The sequence below is a fragment of the Chiroxiphia lanceolata genome, chromosome 10 (genome assembly GCF_009829145.1).
Source record: "Chiroxiphia lanceolata isolate bChiLan1 chromosome 10, bChiLan1.pri, whole genome shotgun sequence".
Taxonomy (NCBI): domain Eukaryota; kingdom Metazoa; phylum Chordata; class Aves; order Passeriformes; family Pipridae; genus Chiroxiphia; species Chiroxiphia lanceolata.
Genome location: NC_045646.1, coordinates 504,378 through 521,576, shown reverse-complemented (window position 1 = coordinate 521,576; position 17,199 = coordinate 504,378). Strand labels below are relative to the sequence as shown.

General features: G+C 51.2%; 1 protein-coding gene across 1 annotated transcript; it reads left to right on the top strand.

Moving 5' to 3' along the window:
* Positions 1–6,292: 6,292 nt before the first annotated feature.
* On the top strand, positions 6,293–17,199 carry IGSF10 (immunoglobulin superfamily member 10). The gene is made up of 7 exons (XM_032697985.1): positions 6,293–6,486; positions 7,434–7,563; positions 7,842–8,232; positions 8,750–10,575; positions 10,621–12,736; positions 13,330–14,230; positions 14,895–17,199. The coding sequence occupies exons 1-7, from the start codon at positions 6,293–6,295 to the stop codon at positions 16,801–16,803; spliced, it is 7,467 nt and encodes a 2,488-aa protein (XP_032553876.1). The 3' UTR covers positions 16,804–17,199.

The window sequence follows — 17,199 nt, the reverse complement described above, 5'->3', positions numbered from 1 at the left end:
TTGTATAAGAGTTCAAATACTTTCCTGCACAAGTATGAGGTTAAACATAACCTGGACAACTAGTCTGTAGGACACAGAGAAAGAAACTGCACACTATTACTCAGTGCTGGAACATAATTAACCAACACAGACTTCAGAAACCTCATCTGGGGCTGTTTGGACGAGACCTTGATTTTCCCTGTGGTGATCCACTTTAAATCAGAACGCACAATAAACACGTTCAATCTAATAAATGATACCACAACGTGTTTTAAATGTCAAACCACACCACATCCACATCAGAGGTCAAAGCAGGGCAGTCAGTGAGCATTTAATTTTTTCAAAGCACATAGCCATGACCAGAGCTTCTGAAAGCCAACAGCCACACAGCAGTCCCTGTGAGCCATCAAAGAAGCCACAAGACAGTGTTATTAAGACAAAAGTAGCAGATCAGACACTGGGAGATCATTACCCAGCTATAACATAATGATCTCAAGTAGGAGAATTAGAACTTTTAAAAGTAGTTTTAATTAGGTATTCTACACTTGAAGGAGGTTGAGAATTACTCTGCTGAACATACAAATGGAGAAAAAGGAGAAAATGACAAGTTTAGGCTCTCCACTTTTCACTTTTTAATCCATACCACACTTTCACATGCCTTCTCCTCCCAAACAACTCTTCACATGCTATTTCAGAGGGAAATTATTCCATCATTTAGAGCCAAAGGTTTTAAAAGGTCCCAGCAAGTGACCACCCCCTCTGCCTTCATCACCTTACTGATGCCAGTTCTCCACAAACCCAACATCTTTTCATTTCACACACATAGCCCCAGAATCCACATTTTTACACGTTTTCTGGCACAGCTATAGCAGAAAAGCCTTCTAATGCAAGTTAAATTTACACAGGAAAACGAAGTTCTGATTTTATGTGACCCACCTAGCAAGGTCAGCAAGTAAAACAATGTGTAACAGCTAAAAAGGTTCTTACTCCCTCTGCTGTGAACAAGAACATCCCAGAGCAGCATTCAGGCTTCCTTACCTGCAGAACAGGCTCCTCCCAACATTTCAACCCAGAAAGCCTCTCATTTTTCAGTCTTGACCTTTGACTTATAGGAATTCCTATTCCTGAACTCATATAGGAATTCCTGCCTTCATGAGGCTTCTCACAGCCTGTAACTGCCAGTCTTCAGTCATGAGCCTCAAAACAGGGAGTGGGACAGAGCAGAGAACACCTGGCCTTGCCAAACAAGATCTGCCCCTCTCTCTGCCTTAAATAGTCCCTGGGGTTTGTGTCCTGGCATCAGCCTTGCCCTTCTCACACCTGACAACAGTGCAGGTCTGGCTGATCAGAGGAGCTGAAGAGCAGCACCAGTCAGGTGGGCAGGGGAAAGGCTGTAGCTGAGATCTGCAAAGCTAAACCACTCTGATTAAAAATGGTTTATTTAATTGCAATTAGGAAATAAAATGTAGTTCAGAAACACACTCTCACCTATAGCCTGGGAATAAACAGCCATGCCTTTTTTTCCTTACCCAGAGCTATCTGTTGGCTTCTTGGGGTGAGGGTAGGGGTTGGTTGTTTCGGTGGGGGGTTCTGTTTGTTTGTTTTTTGCAACTACTTAAAAGCTCAATTAAAGGCCAGCGTGCAGGGCCACCTTCAGGAAATGACAAATTCTTATTCCATCACAAACAAAAATTATCCACAGCAAGGATCAGGCTTTGGTTTGTTTTCAGCTGGCTGGGGGGTGTTCAGGTTCTTGTTAACGAACTGCAGAACATTTCCCTCTAACACTGCACCAAACCTGTAGGTTATGGGGACAATAGGTTTGTGAACTTGCTGCCTGTACCCCATGGATGTAAATCCATGATGTGTAGTGGCCATCAAGAAACACAGATGTGCCCGATTAAGCATCCTCACAAAACACCTACAGAGAGCGAGACAAAGACTTACAAAATCTGGTTCAGTGCTGCTTTTGCAATTCCAGTCATGAGAAAACACTCCAGCTGATGTTTAAGATGAAACCCCCCAGCCTGCACCTGCACAAGTGCTTTAGCAGCAGCGTCTGTGTTCCGGTTCAGCTGCTGCTGGAGTGGATTTGCAGGTGACTGTCTCTGCCTGGGAGGGGGTCTGACAGCAGAGCACAGGAACCACTGACGGTGCATGGCACTGCAGATCAAACACACAATTACTCTGGTTGAGGATCTGCTCCAGTAATGAGGAGAGCAGATCTTCCCCAGGCACACCGAGTGTTAAACTGGAGTGCCAGACAACCTCTCCCTTCACGTCCACCTCTAACAGCTGCCCAGGTGAAAGAAAAATCAGCAGCATCACAGCTTTCCAAGAAAGAAAATGCAGACCTTTCTCATGTAAACAGTCTGTGGTCTGCATGGCTGTGTGAAACGCACCAAGCAGGAGCTCTTGCTGTGGCTGCCCATGCTGTGGATGATTTACAGTGTCCCAGGTCATCTGGGCTGGATGGAGTTCAAAAGCAGCAGCCAGTGGGGGTCCCTGGCCCTCCCAACCCAGTGTGGATGTGAACAGCAGCCCATCCCACCCAGGAAAGGTGGATTGCCTCCAGCCCAGCTGAGGTTCCCATCAGTCAGTGGGAGTCCCGGGAGGACAGAAGGAATCCGAAGCACAGAGCTCTGTGGCCGCAGGCACTGCTGAGGACAGGAGGGCACAGGAGGGGACAGGAGGGGACAGGAGGGGCCAGGAGGCAGCCATGGCCCAGTCCTCTTCACATATATTCCTCTGAGGTACTGCTTGGTTTCCCAGAGTGTGGCATTCACTGCACTGTGCACACAGGCAGGGCTGACCGTCCCCAAATTAGTATTTGCCCAAATTCATTGGCAGCTCCAAATACTGACCATGATTCCAGAGTCGATCGCTGCTTTGCTGGGAGCTTGTCCAGCTCATTACAATGGAACTAAAGTGTCTGACTGTGACCTTGAGCCACAGGAGAGTTGTACCTAAGTGTGTTATTTTGAAAATTCCCAATAAGGCACTTGGAGGGTCATGTCATCCTTTTCAAGGCGTCCAGCAACCCATCGAGGCATTGAAAGAATTTGGCCAGCAAGAAGCTGTGAAGGAAAAGAAAAACATGAAAACGTTTTGCAAAGGGCCTTTAAGGAGAACTGGCACAACACAGAGAAGAGAGAGCATGAGGAGGGATAAACTGAGGCAGAGTGGGAATGCTGTGTGGCAGGAACAGAGGCACCTGAAGTGCTGGTCTGGGAAAGAGTTGGATCAGTCTGACAAGGGAACAGTGTGATTTGGGAGGGAAAAGGCAATGTCTGCAATGGAAGAACAAACTAAAAAGCAAAAGTCATCCAACAAAACCCAGGTACATTATTCAGGTACCTCATTCAGATTAGCATTGTGTAAAAAACCCTTTTGCTGACACTGATGCATGAAACACATCAGGGTGGTGTTCTCCAAAGCTGTGTTCTGGTCCATTAATGACATTTCTATTGACTACTCTAAATAAAGGAATCATCCTCTATTTCCTTCAAGATTCCAGCTCTGTGGATCAGCCCCACCACAATTTGCTTGAAGGAAACCGGTAACACGCCTGAAGATCCAGAGCCTCCCACAACAGCCCCTGATGGGCACAACCCACATCCAGATTCCCTGTACTGGGCTCTGCTGCTGCCCCAGGAGTACCAGCATCATTATTAATACCAGAATAATGAACAGGGCTGCCCATTAGAGATGCAGAATTCCTGCCTGAAAAGTGAGGCTACTCCTATTTTCCAAGAAAAAATAAGGAACCATTCCTCCCATACATCATTTGCTTTCTGTGACTTTATTCCCTGAAGTTCAAGTCATTTTCCACTGAGTTGTTCATGCTGAGGAAGGAGAAAAAGAAAACACTCATTAAAAGCAAATAAAGAAACTGCAAATTAAACCAAGAGCCCCAGTGAGGGCTCTGACAGGCGGGTTGGTGTGTGTGCTTGGGAAGTCTGGGGGACCTGAGCCGTGGTGTTCCTGAGGGAACAGCCCCAAGCTGTGGGGGATGTTGGAGGATGTGACACACGGACAGTGCTCAGTGCCGGGGCCTGGGGAGGTTTGCCTGGATAAAGGATCTGGATAATGGATCTCGGTACTGAATTTGGAACAAGTGTCACAGTGACACCCTGATCCGAGGCTGGGCAGAGCAGGGTTGTTCCCTGGTGCTGCCTCAGGTGTTGATGTTCTCCTGCACAGGCTCCTACTGACCTGCCCCCTGCAACCTGCACGTGCTTCCAGGAGCTCACAGACCACAGGGATGAGCTGTGGAGCACTGGCTGCCCTCCCTCCTGGCCCGGACAAAGCCAGGTTATACCACAGAGAGGTACGTTAGAAACTTGAAAAATGACCTGAACTTGTGTCCCAGTTTTGGTCTGTACACTTTGCTGTGCAGATCCACTTCACGAGCACTTCCTTCACTCAGCTTTCCTCTTCACAGCACTTCTGAGCTCACACTCAGTCACACTTTCTTGCCAAAGTATAGTTCTCCTTAACAAAAAGCTCCCTTCATTCTCTGTTCTTAAAACATTGGCAAGGTCCATTGTACATTTAAAATATTTTTTTAACTTTAATGCAGATTTTCAAATATGTGTTTTTGTAAAACATTCTCAGAAGAAACTTCAGTCTTGTCTCTACCACAAATTATTGAGGCTGGTACAAATCATTAAAAAATGTCTTTTACCTGATGTTCACATCCACGAAAGCACAGCATTAGAACCTGTCACTCCAGAAGCCTTTCCAGTAGAAAAAAAGTACAAAAGCACTTGATGCTTTGCCTTTCATTCTGTAATTAGGATGGAGAAAATGCACCTAAGGATTGACCTGCCCGCCCTTTCTATCACTCAGGGGAACAAAATTCAGAGTGAGCTCCCTGATCTCAGGGTAGCACTTAAAAATGCCACCTTAGGATTTAGTGCAGGACTCAGTTGAGGTGAGTCCTCTCACTGAGACCCAAAGTGCCAGTTGCACAAGCAGGTCAGTGTTTCTTGGCACAAGCTCCCATGCTGAATCAAAGTGAGATGATCCATGTTGCACAGAGACAACTCCTGAGATGATAACAAACATCAGCCAGCAAACACTACAAGTAAAGTTCTAGCTGGCTTACACAGAACATCCCATTCCTGCCAACTTTCTGAACTCCCACAGCTTGCCTTTGATTTTGGGTTTGTCTGAACAGTTTTAGAACTTTTAAAAGATATATTTGAGGCTTTATCTTATCTTCGAAGTTTTATCTTACCGTTACATCTCAAGTCGAACGGATTTGGTTTGCCTACAATGACACATTTCAGCAGAAACACGCCGTCAGTGGAGGCTGTTACAGACACCGTTCAGCCGAACAGGAGCTGAGGTACTGACGGACTCGGTCTGCAAGGGGAGAGAAATTGTCGCTCTAAAAGCGAACTGAGGGTGTCATCGGCCGCTTTTTGGAGGGGTCACGCACGAAGTTCCCCCGACGGCAAACGCTCGTTGTCTGGGAGGGCTGGCGGGGCCGCGGGTCGCTCTCGCCGAGGCAGCCGAGAGCCCCCGGCGGAGCGGCCGTACCGGTGCGGGGGGAGCGGGTCACGGCGGGCGGGGCGGGTTCCGCAGCATCCCCGCCAGAAGCGGCACCGGGCGCTCCTTCCCTCCCGGCCTCGGCCCGAGCGGTGCCGGGCGGGCTGCGGGGGGCCCGGACGGGCCGGCGGAGCCCCCGGGAGGAGGAGCGGGTGGCGGGGGTGTCCCCTGCCCGCAGGAGCCGCGGGCCGGGCGGGCGCTCCCGGGCGGGGGGCACGGCCGGTCCCGGTCCCGGGGAAGCGCCGCGGGTTGGGCGGGGGCTGCGAAGGGAGTTAATTTTGCTTGGAACGGTTCCTGGCAGGGAAGGAGCTGACGTGTGGAGACGCCTCCCGGGGATGAGCCGCCGGCGGAGCCGGGAACGCTCCGCACAGCCCGGACGGGGCGCGCAGCTGGGACGCACCGCGGGCACCGGCGGCAGCTCCTGCAAATCCCTGCGGAATTCCAGCTTTCCCCGCGGAATTCCAGCTTTCCCTGTGAGCGGCAACTACCGGCACATGGCGCCGGACGGGGGCACCGTGGGGCAGCTGTCAAATGAGAACGCTTTGGGTCCTGACATCGCTGAGGGGAAACCCGAGAGTCTGGGGGCTGCTTCGTGGGTCGTTTTTTCTTTCAAGTTAAAAATTCCTCTTGTGCTTATGGCGTAAACCCGAGCAGCTCCGCTCGGCTGTGGCTATAAATGCCTTTGTGTTCTGTTCCTCCTTCAGGAACCGCGCGCCCGCCGCTGCTGTTGGGGATGACAGCGTAGGATCCCCTCGGGATGGAGGCCCCGCGCAGGGAACGGGCCCGCTGGCTGGGGACCCTCCTGGCCGCCTGCCTGGCCACCCTGCCGGTCATCAGCGCCTGTCCCCGGCCCTGCGCCTGCCACGGCCCCGCCGAGCTCCACTGCACCTTCCGCTACTTCAGCGCCGTCCCCCCGCGCATCCCCGCGGACGTGCAGCGCATCAACCTGGGGTAAGTGGAACAGCGGGGCTTTTAACGTTCTGACCGGTTAGCTTTCAACACTCTGCGGAGCAATAATTAAGAGTTTCCAGATTTAGAGCTAAAAATTAACCAAAGCAATAAATAAGTCTGTAGAGCTTAATATTCTGTCTGCAGCGCTCAGCAGTGGCTGCAGTCACAGCCAGCAAAGCCTGAGACCACCCACACTAAGGGGAAATTCGGGGGATCTAGTACAGGGGAGGTGAGAACTTCAGAAAGTTTTCAACTTAAATGAATTCCTTTGTATTACCTGAAAAAATTGCATCTGTAAAGTGGAACCGAGGAGTCTGAAAGAGAGGGAATTCGGTGAAAAAGAGTACGTGTATTAAAATCTTCAGCAGAGACTTTGCTGTGAGTTGAGAATGTCCCACAACGTCAGTGTCTGTGCTTTCATCCCCTGGGCTCATGGGAAGTCGCACTTGTCTGGCCATGTCAGCCTCCACAGGGGTTCTGTTCCATGCAGCAGCAGGGGATGGAATTTGCCCAGGCTCATCCAGTCCCTTCCTGCAGTTTCCAGCAAGTGTCCTCTGTCATAAATCAAATGACAAGACCCATCAGCAATATTTGACTGGTCCGGGTATCCCTCTTAATACACATAACGTTTGAATCATCCAGATGTGTCTGCAGAAAATCTAAAAGGAATTTTTTCACGGAGGTGGTAGGGAAGTCAACAGTGTCAGACAAACAGATGTGTTTCGTGCTTGCTGTTACTCTCCCCGTCCATGGGAATTCAGGCATCAGAACACTGCCCTGGAAAAGTGACCATGTTTTGTGCTAACATGAAGACATGACTTAGAATTTCACCTCAGCAAGCAGAAGTGCTGCCTACCTTCAGCCATTCCCAAAGAGTGGTTCTTTTCTTTCGGGTTGGTTGCTTTTAAAAGGTGTGAAGTGTGGCTGACTAAAGCCATCTGTTACAGCTACAACAGCCTGAGAAAACTGAGCCCCACAGACTTCGCTGGCCTGGAGAAACTGGAGTTACTGATGCTGCATAGCAACGAGATCAGTGTGATCCCTGAGAGGGTGTTCAGTGATTTACGGTCACTACAGGTGAGAACTAAATGAACCAACGTTAAATTTTGTTACCACTTAAAACAACTTTCAGAGATAGAGGTAAACAGCCCCACAGTAACTGGCTGCAGCATTTCCTTTTCCTGTTTCTTATCCTGTCCATATGAAAGTTGAGGGCCTTCAAGATCCAGTAGCCTAATGGGAAAGGTCTTTCCTTCCCAGGTGGGCACTCAGGTACAGTGTAAAGATCAGCAGCATTTGTTAGAGTTCTTATAACATGGTTTAATATTATGCATTTTCTACTTTTGCATCAACAGGTCTTAAAAATGAGTTACAACAAGGTCAGGGTGCTTCAGCAGGGTGTGTTTTATGGCCTGAAGAGCTTGGCACGGCTGCATATGGACCACAACCAAATCGAATTTGTAAATCCCAATGTTTTCTATGGACTCACTTCCCTGAGGTTGGTCCACCTGGATGGAAATTTACTTCAGCAGTTGCATCCAGACACTTTTGTCACCTTCCACTATAGCCAAATATTCAAAATATCCTTCCTGAAGCACATCTCTTTGTCTGACAATATGCTGACTTCACTTCCACAAGAAATGTTTTCCTACATGTCCGAGCTCGAGAGCATTTACCTGCATGGAAACCCCTGGTCCTGTGATTGCAGCCTGCAGGGGTTCACAGAGTGGGCACAGGAGAGACCAGGTGAGCTCAAGGCCTTGTTTATGCTCCTTAATCCTGCTGCAGCCTCTTTTTCTTGCTGATACAAGTAATGGTCTTTTATTAATTTATTTATGCTACCAGAAAAGACTGGAAGACAGGATTTTTATAGGTGTGTGTGATCAGGATAAAGAGATAAATACCACTCAGCTTCCCAGATTAAATGTATCTAGTGGCCTTAACAAATTCCCAAGTGCAGCTTTCCTTAATGGAATGCTTTCCTTGGACAGTCCAAAGATTCTGTGCACCAGGAGAATCCACAGGGAATAATGAAGCTAACTTTTATGGGACTGGCAAGAGCAAGTGCCACTTTGCACTTAATTCTTCAAAAAGGAGATAAGGAATTCAAGGGACTCGAGGACTGTCTCTGCTGCTGCCATTCATATGTTACTTTAAGATTTGCTTTTATTTTATTCAAAAGAACCACTTGTTAGTACCTATATGTAATTTTTAATACTAAAACTTGTAGCACAGAAGCTGACTCCACTTTTCTTCTCTTCAGATGTTATAAAGTGTAGAAAAGACAGAAGTTCTGGTGCCCAGCAATGCCCAGTCTGTGCTAGTCCCAGAAATCATAATGGGAAGAGCTTAATGGATCTTCCTTCTGCATCTGTCACCTGCAATAAGCCAGTCATACACGACTCCCTGAAATCCAGAAACCTCACAGTGCCAGATGATGGGGACTTCGGTTCCGTGTCTCCCAAGGACTTCATAGCTCCGATAGGATCCGTGGTTTTGAACATGACTGACCAAGCAGGAAATCGAGGCAACGTGGTTTGCAATGTCCAAAAACCTAAAGAAATGTCTCCCATCTCATTTGACCAAGATGGCAGCAGCACAGTGCTCCGAACCTCCTTCTTGGCATTCCTGGTGTGTGGCATCGATCACGGACACATCCAGCAGCTGTGGAGCATCCTGGCACTGTACAGCAATTCTCCCTTGAAACTGGAGCGGACTGTCCGGGCAACTGATGTGCCTTTTGTTAGTTACAAATATAAACAGGTCTACACTGAAAAAGATGAACTTTTCACCAATATTGAGGCTGACCTGAGAGCTGAGCCAGCCTGGCTGATGCAGAGCGTGGTGGCACTGCAGCTGGACAGGACAGCGACCACGCTCAGCACGCTGCGCATCCACTACTCCACCCGTGCCCGGGTCAGTGTGCCCAGTGCTGACAGCAACCAGGGCAGCAATAACTGGGCCATCATCTACAGGGACAACAGCACCCAAAGAGAGCACACTGTGCTCGTCGGGGGGACCGTGGAACTGGGGTGCCAGGCAGCCGGGGAGCCAGCTCCTGCCGTGGAGTGGATATTGGCTGATGGGAGCAGAGTGCGAGCTCCTCACATCAGCGAGGACGGGAGAATCATCGTCCTCAGGGCTGGAACACTGACCTTGCGCACGGCTGATGTGTTTGACACGGGGCTCTACCACTGCATCGGCTCCAACGGCGACGATGCCGACGCTCTGACGTTCAGAATCACGGTGGTGGATCCTCACGTGGAACACGACAGCGTAAACGGAGCCCAGCTGTTGGCAGCTGTGGGCAGCACACTCCACCTGCCCTGCACAGCCACGGCTGCTCCGGACGCTGCCATTACCTGGGTGTTGCCTGAGCTCACAGTTCTTCGTCAGTCTGTAGGAAACAAACATATTTTTGGCAATGGCACCTTGAGGGTACAAGGGGTGACAGAGCGAGACGGAGGGTACTTCCGATGCATTGCAGCCAACCAGTACGGTGTCGACCTTCTGGTTTTCCAAGTGCTAGTGAAACAGGATGAAACCGCTCCAAAGAAAAGGCTTGGAGCTGTGGGAGAGTGGGAAGAGGGTGATGGCTCTGGCAATGCACTGCTGGGCTCTGCTGCAGCACAGACACATCCCTCAGGCACTCCAACCACCCTGACAGCTCATCCGAAATCAGCTGCATCACCATCCGGCAGCCGGGGCACACAGAGCACACGTCAAAGGAACAGCCACGGGAAAATGCCTCACAGGCCCTACAGGGACAGAACAGGCAGGCTCAGGCGGCTCAGGGGGCACAGGAGACAGTTTGTTTCCTCAGGCAGGAGAGTCCATCCACAGCGCTGGGCAGCCTTGTTGGAGAAAACGAAGAGAAACTCAACACTGACAGACAAACGAGGAGAAGTTGCAACAGAACCACCCATTCAAGTCCAAAAGTTCTCAGAGGTACCTGGGGATGAGGAGGAGACCTCTGGTGATCTCGGATCTCCAGAAGAAGAATTCATGATGCCAGTAACAGAGAGAGCCCCAGTACCTGCTCTGGGGAGACCAATGGAACGTGTGATCACTGCAGGACCCGGGGGCACTGTGAGTCACATTCCTGCCAGGAAAACCTCCCTCCTGGTCACAGAGGCAGTAACTCCTCTACCCTCTCCTCTTCCACAGTCTGTGTCACCTGGCAGCAGAAGGCCACAAACATATCCAAAACCTACAGAGTCATGGGAAAGATCTGATTTGAGTCAAATATCAGCAAATGGTGTGAAACAATCAACCGTATCAAGTGGAGCAAGTGGAACATCCACAGTCTTCCCTGCCGGGCAAAGGCTGGTGTATTCTGGGCAGGGTAATAACCAGCACCTAAAATCTGCATCCACGACACCCACGACAGAAGCTACAGACACCAGTAAGGCTGTAGCTCCCCCAAATACAATTGACAAGATACATGTTTTTACTGAGTCTATTGAACAGGCTTCCACCGAAACAGATCACCGGGTCCCTGTGGTGACAGTCAGTGCACCAAGCCCTGAGCTTGGTCCCATTAATTCTCATGCTGCTCAGAAAGGAGGAACCCCTAGGCCACCATTGGCCTCAACTATCACTACTCATCAGCCAGTTTGGGTTATCCAGGACGTTCCAACTCACACGCCCCAGCTCCAGCAGCAGTATGGAAGACGAAGGAAAATTTCTGGTCGGAGACGGATTGTGAGACCAGGACGTATCCCAAGTATGAAAGAGCACCGATACAATTTTGGGAGGGCAGGGTCTGCCAGAGGAAATACAGCTGTGGCTGCAGGTGTTCAACTGAATATGAAAAATGTATCAAATGTACCAACCTTAAATAATTTAAGCAGCTCCATCAATTCATTTAGCCCAGAAGCCCCCCTGTCCTCCCCTTCCACCATGAATTTGCCATTGGAACAAATGGGTACCCATCAAAACACATTGCTCCTCAAGGAAGAGGAAAACGAACTTAGTGCAAGGCAGAAAGCTGCTACCACAGTCATGTCTGTCACTATAAAGGGCACTGCTACTACTTACAACCCTACCAAACTGCTGGGTTTGAAGCCAACAGTCACATCTGTTATTACTCCTCGATCTGACACTAGAGTCACCAAAAGTAAAATATTCAGAGCGGGAAGAAGGAGAGATCAGAGGAGGAAGAAGCCTCCTAAAACATCTGCCCTGCAGCCTGTGGCTGTAGCCCACAGCACTGCAGCCACCCCCCCCATGAGCACAGCCACCCCCGTGGTGACAGCAGGTACATCACTAGCTGTGCCTCCAAGTCTTACACCTGCAAAACCTCTCCCTGGGAGCATCAGCGCAGTCGCTGTAACCAAAACACCACCACTGTGGGTCTCTGACACCCCAGAGCCACCTCAGCACGTGCCCACAGCAGCCACACAGACCCTGGTGACCCTGGTCACACAGAGGAACGCCCAGCTGGCCACGTCACTGCCCACCAGTCCGACTGCTCACAGCCCCACCATGGCACTCCAAACCACACCACTCACAACAAGGAGCACCCAGCTGGCCACAGCACCACCCGTCGGTCCTGCCCACACCTCCACCACAGCTCTCCAAACCCCACCATGGCTGGATGAGCCTCCTGGTGCTGCAAGTGCCCACCCTGCTGCAGTCAGTGCCACATCAGGGGCAGCACCTGCTCAGCACATCAGAGCCATTGCCATGGCAGGAGGAGAATTCCACCTGAAAGTGGGGGAGACGGTTAGCCAGGAAAACCAGGCAGCACAGCCCACATTCCCAGCAAGAACTGTGTCAAGTGCTCCTGCTGCACTCACAGACATCATCATTCCCAGCACTCAGCATCCCACCCCTCTGCCAGCCCCGATGGCAGCTGTGCCACTTGCACCTACTGCGAGAGCCCACCTGCCTCCATGGGAGCATGTCCAGTTCTGGCCCAAGCCACGTACCAAAGGCACAGAGAGGGGCAACACGCTGACTGCTGGGACACTGACCACACCAAAGTCATCACAGACAGCAGCTCCGTGGGGAAGGGACAAGGACAGCTCTGCCAGAGGCTGGTCTGAATGGAGACAAGATCAAGAAACCACCACCACCACCAGTCCCACCGTCTTGGGCTCTGCAAGCACAAACCATTTTGCAAAGCCCAGAATAGTTGGAGGGAAATTGGCTGCTTTCACTGTGCTGGCAAATTCTGACGCTTTTATTCCTTGTGAAGCTACTGGGAACCCCCGCCCAACAATACACTGGACCAAGATATCATCAGGTGAGCTTGATAAACCTCTATAGAATTTACATTCCACTAGAGTCCTAAAATTTGACAGCTGTTCTGTGTGCCAAACTCAAACACTGTTTTCTTTTAAAGCACTATAGAATACCAGTGAACAGTGAACTTGGAAACAGTGACAAAGACAGAGATCCAACACTTGCTGGAGTGTCTGAGTACTGATTCTGCAATAGCTCTCTAGGGGAAGGATAAAAAAATAATCTATATTTAACTAGAATTCTGTGCTTATTGTGGTAAGATTTCAATATTCATTGTGTGTTATCTGCTATTCCAGAACAGTGAGACAAGTGAAAAGAAAAATCTGTGGTAACAAACCCTCAAATCCAGTTACAGCTGCGCTGGGTTTGGATCACAAAGCCCCATCTCTTTTATCCAAACTTTGTCTCTGCTGGGGACTCAGCTTTGTCACTCCATATGCAAAATACTCTGATTTTCTGTGTCTTATCACTATTGTCTTGGTTATTGGGGCAATGCAGACCAGGGCAGGGAACAGGTATTAATGGACTGAATTAAACTAGAAGATTAAACTAGAGGAAGGTTCTGACATGTCACCGCTGTCCCCTTTTCTGCAGGGCCCGACGCTCTGGGGCGCGGTGGTGCCAGCAGGTGGGTGGTGTTTGCCAACGGGACACTGTCCATCCCCCAGGTGGGCCTGGGGGACCGCGGGCAGTACCTGTGCACCGCGGCCAACGCGCTGGGCGCGGCGCGGCTCCTGCTCACCCTGTCGGTGGTGGCCTACCCGCCCCGCATCGCCGGCACCCGCCACCGGCTCCTCACCGCGCACGCCGGCAACACCGTGACAGTGGCGTGCAAGGCCGAGGGCAGGCCCCCTCCCACCATCTCCTGGGTGCTGGCAAATAACACCCACCTGTCCAGCTCCTCCGCAGGACGTGACAGAGCTCACGTGGAAGCAGACGGCACTTTAGTCATCCGGGAAGTCACCGTGTACGACAGGGGCCTCTACACCTGCCTGGCCAAAAACCCTGCGGGCACCGACACGCTGGCTCTGAAGCTGCAGGTCGTTGTGGCCCCTCCCACCATTCTGGAGGAGAAGAGACAAAGCATGGAAGGAAAGGTGGGGGAAAGCCTGAAATTCCCTTGCACAGTGCAAGGGAACCCTCAGCCCACTGTCCACTGGGTCCTCCCTGATGGCACGGCGGTGAAGCCTCTGCAGTTGGTACACATGAGGCTGTTCCTGTTCTCCAATGGCACCCTCCACCTCGGCAGCATCGGCCCTTCCGACGGCGGGAACTACGAGTGCATAGCCACGAGCTCCAGTGGCTCGGACAGGAGGGTGGTCAGCCTCGTGGTGGAGCACAGGGACACGCTTCCAAAGATAGCCATCGCCTCTCAAGAACTGACTCACCTGAATTACGGAGATAAGTTGCTTCTGAACTGCGCAGCAACCGGGGAGCCCAAGCCCAGGATCATGTGGAGGTTGCCCTCCAAGGCTGTGGTGGACCAGTGGCACAGGTAAGAGTCTTTTTTTTTTCCACCTCTTTGGAACTTCAAATACTGTCTCCTCTGGTGGTCATGTAAGAGTGTGTTGCAGCACTAAAGCACTGTGAACTAAATTAATTTTTAAACATCCAGCAGCGGTGAAAATATCTGTGCTGATGGCTTGTTGTTATATGTCTAATAACAGATCACATCAATTGCCATGAGTGGGTGAGGTCTCCCCAAATCAAATATAAATCATATTTGAATTAAGGGAACTGCTGTTATCATGCCCTGGCTGACTGTTGCCAGTTTAGAGGAGAAGTTTTATGTACCAGATTTGCAAAGTAGGGCTCAGGAGGAAGAGGCTTCTGTAGCCTCTGATAAGTCTACCTTTGGGGGTCTCCCCCCACCCCCTCCCACAGTAACACTTCACCTTTGCTTTGGGAGACAGTCCCAGCTCAGGGTGTTCCCAGCAGAGTTAACATGCACAAATCCATGTAACACCAGAAGTGACAATGACATCACTTATTGATGTCATTAGGACCCAGTGGGCAGGCAGGTGGCGTGGGCACAGTGCCTTTGGAGAGAATCTCTGTGTCCCGTCGTGCTGTTGACACCTTCAGTCCCTTCCAGTTCTCAATATTCACCCTCAGCACTTGGTTCCATAATTCTTTTCCTCTCTATCCCCCCACAACAGAATGGGAAGTCGGATCCATGTCTACCCCAACGGATCCCTGGCTATTGAGGCAGTCACTGAAAAGGATGCAGGTGATTATCTGTGTGTTGCAAGAAACAGACTTGGGGATGATCTGATCCTGATGAAAGTCAGCATCACAATGAAACCTGCCAAGATTGACCACAAGCAGCACTTCAAGAAACTGGTGCCATATGGCAAGGATTTCAGAGTGGACTGTAAGGCCTCAGGGTCGCCCACACCAGAAATATCTTGGGGTCTGCCAGATGGAACGTTGGTCAACAACGCGATGCTGGCGGATGACAGCGGGCACAGGTCCCGCAGGTACGTCCTCTTTGACAATGGGACTCTGTACCTCAACAAAGCTGGGGTGACAGAAGGAGGAGATTACACCTGCTATGCCCAAAACACTCTGGGGAGGGATGAGATGAAGATCCGTGTCACAGTCATCGTGGCAGCCCCTCAGATAAAGCACAATTACAAGACATATGTTACAGTGTCAGCTGGACACACGGCACTGCTGGACTGTGAAGCTGCTGGAGATCCCAGGCCACAGATATTCTGGTTGCTGCCTTCCAGTGAGATGATCTCCTCGTCCACAAACAGACACTCCCTGCACACCAACGGCTCTCTCTCCATCAGCCACGTCAAACTGCTGGATGCTGGGGAGTACATGTGTGTGGCTCGGAACCCTGGTGGGGATGACACCAAACTGTATAAGCTGGATGTGGCTGGTAAACCCCCCATCATAAACGGCTTATACAAGAACAAAACAATCATGAAGGTAACGGCAGTGAGGCACTCAAAGAAACACATTGACTGCCGGGCAGAGGGGACACCTCCCCCTCAGATTATGTGGATCATGCCTGATAACATTTTCCTAACAGCCCCGTACTATGGGAGCAGGATTGTGGTGCACAAAAATGGGACACTTGAGATTCGGAATATCAGGCCTTCGGACACGGGGGATTTTATCTGTGTGGCACATAACGATGCCGGAGAGAGTGTGCTGGTGGTGCAGCTGGAGGTCACAGAAATGCTACGGCGACCAATGTTCAAAAACCCATTCAATGAAAAAATAATAGCAAAACCTGGGAAAACTATCACACTGAACTGTTCTGTGGATGGAAATCCTCCCCCAGACATAAGCTGGATGCTGCCCAATGGCACATGGTTTTCCAGCAGCATCAGCACGTCCCAGTTTCTCACAGGAAGCAACGGGACCCTGACCATCTACAGTCCCAGGAGAGACCAAGCCGGGCGGTACCGCTGTGCCGCCCGGAACCAGGTTGGCTATATTGAAAAGCTGATCGTCCTGGAGGTTGCCCAGAAGCCCAATATCCTCACCCACCCCGTGGGGCTGGTGAAGGGTGTCAGCGGGGAGCCGCTGTCCCTTCACTGCCTGGCCGAGGGGAGCCCCAAGCCCAGCACGGCGTGGACGCTGCCGGGGGGCCGCGTGCTGGACCGGCCGCAGGTCAGCGGGCGGTTCCTGCTGCTGGAGAACGGCACCCTGGTCATCCGGGCGGCCGCCGCCCACGACGGGGGCACCTACGTGTGCAGGGCCCGCAACGACGCCGGCGACTCCTCCGTGAGCGTGGCCGTGGCCGTGGCCGCCCACGCCCCGCGCATCACGGGCCGGCCCCCGCCCGCCCTGCACACCGTGCCGGGGGCGGCCCTGCAGCTCCACTGCACCGCCCTGGGGATACCCAAACCGGACATCACCTGGGAGTTACCTGACCGCTCCACGCTCTCCACAGCTCACCAGGGCCGAGGGTCTGGGGGTGAGCTGCTGCACCCCACGGGGACTTTGCTCCTCCAGAATCCCCGACCCTCCAATTCCGGCATGTACAAGTGCACGGCGAGGAACCCCCTTGGCAGTGACTTCGCAGTAACATATGTCCACGTCATCTGAAGTCAGACGTGCAGCAGGAATGATGGGGAACACGGGCTGCAGCTGGACTGAGGTCATCCTTGGAATGAGTTTAATCAAAGGCATCCAGAGGCACCGAGTGCCTGGAAAACATTTACAGTGTTCAGTCTGCAGTGACTGGGCAAAAGGAGAGAGGAAGCGGAAAATTAGCTCTAGCATTGTTAGCTAGCATTGCTTCTCTCCATCTTCAAGGGATTTAAATTAAAGCAAACTCTGCCAGCAAACACAGACTATCAAACACAATTTACTTTCTGGAAATGTACACAGAGAGCTCCTGTATGGACAGACTTTTTCAGTACTGCCCAACTGGTATGATTGTCATAAGCACAGATCATAGAGAGCAAGAACATCTGGGAACTAAAGAGCAGGTTTATTGGG